The sequence below is a fragment of the Anarrhichthys ocellatus genome, unplaced genomic scaffold (assembly GCF_004355925.1).
Source record: "Anarrhichthys ocellatus isolate YVR2014 unplaced genomic scaffold, GSC_Weel_1.0 scaffold32, whole genome shotgun sequence".
NCBI lineage: Eukaryota > Metazoa > Chordata > Actinopteri > Perciformes > Anarhichadidae > Anarrhichthys > Anarrhichthys ocellatus.
In genome coordinates this window covers 5,642,327-5,649,707 of record NW_022280062.1, presented here as the reverse complement: position 1 = coordinate 5,649,707, position 7,381 = coordinate 5,642,327, and the positions used below count along the sequence as shown (strand labels likewise).

Here is a 7,381-nt window from a genome sequence, read left to right as displayed (position 1 = left end):
ACACACACACACACACACACACACACACACACACACACACACACACAGGTGAGTGCACAAACACACACAGTTAAGGCAGAAAACAAAAATCAATGGTAAGATTCATCTTTTCACCGGCACAGGAATTGGTTCACGTTTGTGTCATTTTACCAGCAAACCGCTATCAAACAATGAGCACACATGTAAGTCAGCCTCCCACAGAATAGAAGAACTTCATCATGAATGACAAGTGCACGTCCTGGTTAGTAACAGCAGAACACAGTCACCCATTAATAACAGGATCAAAACACACACACACACACACACAGATAAGGGATGGAAAGATATTGACTTTTTTTCCCGTACGTGTAGTGCGTTGCTGCGTGACGCACTACAAATCAAGACTCCACAGCAGACAGCTGGGTTAAAAGTGACACCTGGCGTGTCTCTGATCTGTTGAGCGCTCACCCTCGTTGAGTTTAGCCATGTCCATGCTGCCGTTGTTCATCTGCAGAGCGGCCTGCAGCGCCGGGAGGAGCTGATGCAGGAGGGCCGGGTCCTGCAGCAGCGCTGGTGACGGGGACTGGACAGACTGAGGCACCTGCCCCGAAGAGGAGGAAGAGGAGGAGGACATGGCGGAGGGGGTGGAGCCTAAAGCACCGGGAGCAGAGTTCAGGCTCTGAGAAGAAGAGGAAGAGGAGGAATGGCCGGAGTTGGATGCTGTGGACTGGTCCCCTGATGTGGTCTCTGTGGAGAGGAGCAGAGCAGGAGGGCAAAGCATTACTTAACACTATATTTGTAGTAAATTACAGTAAAAAAACAACAACAATCTGTCTGTATATTAAATATTTCTCCAGACATTCTGCCATACTTACTTGTTGAGGCTTTGTCCTGCAAGGCCTCTTGTCTGTAGTCCATGTCCCTGGGGAAACTATTTGCCGCCATCTTGACTGGGTCTTTCTGTCGTTGTTCCCTGAAGCAGATTAAGCAGAAAGCAACAGTGACAATGTGCAGGTTGCAGTTAGACTCTGAATCCTAAGGTAATGATATTCTGTGGAGACCGGTGCGCTGTGTGATCTAATGTCTGACTCTGCATGACAATGAGCAACTTGAATACCGTTTCCGGTTAAATATTGAATTGTCTCTCAGTGTACGTATGTGGTAATGTGATTTTAAGAGGGCTTGCCTCTCCAACAGGTCCTTGGGCTTCTCCCACTGGGACACCTCAGTTCTACAGTTGTAGTAGTACTTCTTCCCAGAGGAGCTGATGTGTTCTGTCCAGTCATCTGCTGGGTCCTGGTGCTGAGAGAGACAAGACATGGGACATTATCAAGACCAATAGTTTATATACACTAGAAGACTTTCAAAAGACTAAAGACAACTCTATCTCTCCTCTTTGGTATGTGCGAGGCAGGCAGGAGGATGTCACTCGTCTCAGGAACGGGAGTTAATATAATATAATATGCACACCACAGTCTGGAGTGAGCGCACCTATTGGATGTTCCTGTCATTGACATTCACTATCTGCATGAGCCAAGACTAAAAACGTTTGGTAAACATATTTGATTTGATCTCAAGACGAGACAAAGACCGACTTAAGACGGCTCGAACTACCTAATACCAAACAATCGAGATCACAGGAGCTGGCCACAACTCTCAAAATTCTTAAGTGTGAGACTGGCATAAGAGATATTAGGATAAGTTGAAGAGTACGACTAAAAAAAAAAATAATAATAATTACCAAGCTGAAAGCAGACTTGACATTCTCTGCGATGGAGTAAATTGTTTTACAAGCCTTAGATGTTCATACTTCATGGAAAACATGGCAACACATTTAAAAATTGTAATGACTTGCAGATAAATGGGCTATGCTCCACTAGGGATACTTTAAAAAAAGTATTACAACATGAGACAATGCAAAAGTATGAATGAAGCATACATACGTCTATGTTCCCTTAATAAGTAAGCATACGTGCTCCTGTCTTAGGGCAGCATCCCTGACTTTCCGCCCTCAGTAATGGACAACAGCTGTTCAGTATGGATCGGTCCTGGTATGTTTAATATTCATGATCACGTATATGCCGACAATTCTAGTCATTACAACAATTCCAGGAAGACAATGTACTTTGCCTCATCTCGTTTTTCCTATTTACGATTGCACTGATTTCAAAAGAGACTTCAGCAGAAGAGGCTTGAGCCACAACAACATGATGTCATGCTATCTGGGAAGAAAATAAAGCTAGGTGTCCTTAATTAGGATACATATGGACATTAGTAGTAATTGTTGATTATAGTAGGGTTTTGGCATTACAACAAACAAAAAGGGATACGAATTTACATCAACTACTGCCACAAAAACAGGTTTTTAAATTGCAGTTTAAAATTTTACATTACAGCTCATACATGTTTATGGGTGATCAGCTACCCGGAGTATAGCATAGAGGTGGTGAGGGGGGTTCTGAGTCAATAAACTACAACAAAAGTTATTTTTGCAGCAGCTAACGGCCTGTTAACCTTAAAGTAGAGAAGAGCAAGAAGGCATAAGTATCTGTCGGCCTACGTAGCAAAAGCTAATGTTTAATAACTTAATCTGGGTCTCTTTGATCTTTCCCTGTGTGGATTTCATGATGGAAGCACCAAGGTGAACAAATGAGGAAAAACCTGCCTTTTGGCTACACGTTTGTCACAGTATACATCAACACCATCAGTTAGATGGCCTGTATCCATTAGGCTGATGAGCCAATGCCCAACTAGACAATGATGAACATCCGAGTATCTTGATTCATTGCTCAGGTCAACCAGATTCTGAGTGTGAATAATTCAACATTTCAATGAGGAAGTCTTAAATCAAATAAGACCTTTTACTCTATAAAGGGAGCCCGTTACATAAATGTGACGTTTTAATCATGCGTTGTTCTTGAGACAAAAAGAGAGAGACGGCGCTACATAATGACCCAATGCTGTGTTCCGAGGTAGCGCGACAGCGATTTCTACAGGAAATGCTGAGGGTATATCATCAGATAACACTGGACAACGTCTTACCCTGTCTGCAGGCTTGCTCTGAGTCGCATGCGAGTCGGAGCCATGGTGGGAGCTGTTGTTGTGAGAGTTCTCCTGAGGAGAGCTGCTGGTCCCTGAAACAAAGACACTTATCAGGTCACAGAAGATACACAAAGTTCTGCAGAGGGCTGAATCTTAGTAACAGCTGCAATTGCCAAATAATAAACACTCTGCTTGAGATTGTTCTAGGTTTGCATTGTTCACATTCACACGGCAGTAATAGCTATAATGTGATCTGATGGCAGCGAGATGACAATAATCTAAAGCTTCACTTTGTTCTCCATCAAAGTTTTAGTGTAAATACTTGTTTTTTTGTCAACCTCTGCACACACGTGTGCTGAAAATGAATATGGGTTAGAGTGGATATTTGACAAAAGAAGTCCACACAGTATGTCAGAGATTAACAAAATTGATTACAGCGAGCTGAGACTGAGAACCATTAGTTTGCCTGCATCCACAAAGATCTGATGTTTATTTGTATTGGTCTGAGGTTATTGCAGGACCAAGATGCTAACTATTCCTTATCACAACCCTTTAGGATAACGACTTGCAAGCATGTGTAAGATGACCGGATCCGGGCTTACCATTTTTCCCTCTAACTGCGTGAGAGGTTTTGGCCTTTCCATGCCCCGCGCCGTCTCCATGTCTGCTGACAGGACTTTCGTCTGAGCGTCGCAGCATCTTGAAAGGGGGTGTGGGGTCCGATGAGCCATCGCGCACCTTGTCATAGCGGTGAAGGCTGCTGGACTGGCTCTTTGGCTGAGATTTATGGGTCTAAATCGAAGAAAGAAAATGGCAAAAAGACTTGTTGGGATGGGTAGTTTTAGTCATCTTTTCCTTGTTTTGTTTGAGTGAATATGTGTGTGAACTGTGTCTGTAATTAACATTACACTGTGAGTATAGAGCAAAGGTTCTCTGCATTTCTTGACAGTTTTTAGGGTTGCTGCATCTACAACATAACTTCATGAATTTTCCAATATGTCACTCTAATGGGAAATACTACACCTTGATTGGCTACTTTAGTGGGAAATAATGACAGGTGACTGTTAACAATTAAATGTGTCGTACCTGATAGGATTGTGAATCCCTTCTGTCGTTGCACCTGTAAACACATAGAACAAACGGCAATTTAACGGCGACACACTGTATGGAGCATAACGTCATTTAGCTACTGATAAATAGCTGCCGTTAGCTAGGTTAGCTTGATTTGCCACCTTAGCAACAGCTGTTTGCTCATTATGTCACTAGTAGAAAATAATAAATCGTGTTTAAATCACATCGTACATACTGTGGCCTATACACTGACGGTAACCATTACCACGTTAGTTAGCTAAGGTTACGTTCACATTTAGTTAGTCGATAAGCTAAATATCCGGAACCCAGAGCTAATTACAGGAAAAGCTGTTAGCTCGTAGCACTGACAGCTAATGTTAACGGTTAACGTTACAGGAAAACATGAGTCACTAATCCACACACAAAAAAGGTAAACCACACGAATAACTTTGACAACGTTATGGTTTGTGCTTGATTTACCCATCGCTGACTCTTGTTGGTTTCCTTGCATACATCACCATCAAGGCCGTGGTGATGTGTGTGTGTGTATGTGTGAGGGGGAACCGTGGCCTCCTGTCTATCTGCTCTCTCAGTTCTCTTTTTCTTCAGCTTCCTGATATATCTGGGCTCAATCTATCCTACCAAACAGATACCTACAAGCTGTGCACCAGCACTGCATAGCGGGTGGTCTTTATCGCAAACCACCCTCAGTGCATCACCTGACATGTAGATATACGGTATACGCTTTTAGCTCGGCCGATGTTGCTCAGCGAAAAGCAGCAGAGTCAGGAGGAAGCGGTGCAGGCGAACTCCTCGGTGATGTTTAGCTAGAAAAAGGGGGTACCGGTTGCATCTTTCAAATTAAAATTATTATCGAGTCGACTACAGCTCCAACCGTATTGAGGAAAGAAAAGTACCACAATGAAGAAAGATTACATTAGGTACACTTCATTGCGTTTTAGACAACCCAATGGATAGCTGTAAACTAACAAATCCGACCAACAAAAAAGACAAATGGTATCACTAAATGAGAAGGAATGAGCACTGACACATTGCTGCGGTTGTTTGAAAAGTCCCTCGTATAGAAAAAACCCGAATATGATAATGAAATGATAATCATTACAACACGGGAAACTTCCTTGAACACAGAGCTTTGACGCAGAGACACATTTTTATGTTAAATTGACAAGTAATGTAAAGTTGGTAGCTGGACTTGCCTTTAAGAAAACAACGTTGTATGTTATGTTATATTTTTCTACTTTTTATATAATTTCATTTTAGCATGACAAAGCAGAACAAAAAAACGACACGACCTCGTTACAACAAATGTGACATTTGTGTTACCACAGTTGTAAGTCTGAGCTCTTATTTTGAAGTAAGTCGCTTCATTTCCGAAAGAGCCGTGAGAGTCGTGTCACCTCCGTTCACTAGACCTTTTTTGCTTTTTACAGCAATGGCGGATCATGGTGCCTCTGTGCCCGGAAGTTAGCGGCGTTATTATGGATCCCACTGCTCTTCTTGGCAAGACCCGCCCTGCGTAGCATTCAAGCGTTGTGATTGGCCAGTGCCACATAGTTACAGCCTTTTTATATGCAGTCTATGGTGGCAACGGAGAGAACCGACGAGTGATGCACTTTAAAAAGGCGTTTAAAAAGAGACATTTTATTATCAGCACAACTGATTTAAATTAGCCTATGAAATGCAAATTCAATTTTCTTAAGACCATTTTATTAAACGGTGTATGATTAAAAGGGAAAAGTTAGATTTGAAATATTAATATTAAATATATATTATTATATGACAAAAGTATAATAACAAAGTAAAACAATATTTAAGAAAGATTTATTTTTATGATACATCTATCTGTTGTGATACATCTATTGATATGGATTTAGAGTGCATATTTGAGACTTCGAGACACTAATCACAAAGGTAACATTTATTTTAGGCTTTGTGAATTTGTCTATATTATCTTGCAGCTCAGCTGATTTTATTAATGGATATGGGGGAGGGAAGTTGTAAGACCTATGTGAGGTTAAAAACAAGGTCAATTTACAATAGGCCAATGATTCTGAAAAAGATATCATACCAGACTAACTGGGGAATGTTACTCAGTACAAAAACTATACTGTATATAAATACTTATATTTTATACATATATTCATACTTTGTCTACAAAGCTCTCCCTGGCTGCCTGTCTCAGTTTAGCAGAATAAAGTGTTCAGAGAATAACATCTCAGCATGTCTATCGTCATTCTAGCTGGTAACCAGTCATCGCTCTCCAGGATTAATCTGGATTAATTGGCATCAACACCTTCCATTCATGCCCTCAGCACCACATGTTCCCTGGCCTCTCACATCTCTACCTGCAACCCTGACTCCTCCAAAAAGAAGTACCCATGAAACTAAACTGCACTCTTAATTAAAAATTTAAAATGCTTTAGTTTTAGACCTTTGACATTTGATGGTTGCGACCATCCCACTCGTGCCACGATTTGCTGGGAAGCAGCTTTCTTGCTGAGAGTTAGTAGAGAAGAGCGACACCAACCTCATATCTGTTAGCTTAGTTTATGGGAGCAGGAGGAAACTGCCTGAATCTGTCAGAGGCAGCTGTCGGTAGACTCCATGAGGTCACTGTGCCCAGCCAGGGAATAGTCCAGCACTCAAACTCAAACGTTTTGTTTTTTATACGGATTAAACCAGAACACCCTGGTAATTTATCACAACAGAGAAGTCCAAGTGTGAAATTAAAATGAAATGACAACCAAATAAAAGGTTACTGAAAGGATGTAACTGCTGGCCTCAGATTCATCTGTGTGACATATGTGCAAAGTGAACATGGTGAACATTACGCCCCATGCTCTTTGATTGTTGTATTGATTGCCCGTCGGCTTGATTTAGGTCAGACCTAGCACATATTCACTGAACGAGGGACGGTTTCTTTTACAATCTGACCAGCAGAACACAACCTCTCTCTACAAGTGGAGGTGTAAATGTTGCTCATGAGGCACTAAGCGATATGGCCTGCCTGAATTTATGGAATGCAATGTCTCTGGTGAGTGCAACTTCAATTTTGATTGATTGTGCTGAGCTGCTTTTCCTACTTAAAATGTGTTGGAATGGACATAAACATATGTGTTACACTCCTAATCTGTACCCCAGATTAGGTGTATTAGATCAAATAATTATTTTCTCACAATATTTTCACTTATCTGCTATTTAGACATTAGAATATAAAACAAACAGATATTTCTGTGGATATAGTATTGTATTTCTGTAGATGTGCTAA

The 7,381-nt window shown here is 41.4% G+C and overlaps 1 protein-coding gene across 2 annotated transcripts in view; it reads right to left on the bottom strand.

Moving 5' to 3' along the window:
* Nucleotides 1-4,927, bottom strand: part of LOC116393273 (WW domain-containing adapter protein with coiled-coil-like) — an 8,072-nt gene extending 3,145 nt beyond the window's left edge. The window contains exons 1-7 of one of the 2 annotated variants that reach the window (XM_031865450.1): nucleotides 4,573-4,927; nucleotides 4,108-4,141; nucleotides 3,624-3,813; nucleotides 3,022-3,113; nucleotides 1,166-1,281; nucleotides 855-952; nucleotides 448-726 (exon numbers count right to left, since the gene is read on the bottom strand). In XM_031865450.1, coding sequence (XP_031721310.1) covers nucleotides 448-726; nucleotides 855-952; nucleotides 1,166-1,281; nucleotides 3,022-3,113; nucleotides 3,624-3,813; nucleotides 4,108-4,141; nucleotides 4,573-4,613 — 850 coding nt within the window. In that variant the 5' untranslated portion in view covers nucleotides 4,614-4,927. Of the gene's footprint in view, nucleotides 1-447; nucleotides 727-854; nucleotides 953-1,165; nucleotides 1,282-3,021; nucleotides 3,114-3,623; nucleotides 3,814-4,107 lie in introns of both variants that reach the window. The other variant, XM_031865449.1, reaches the window with a different exon arrangement.
* Between the last annotated feature and the right edge of the window lie 2,454 nt (nucleotides 4,928-7,381).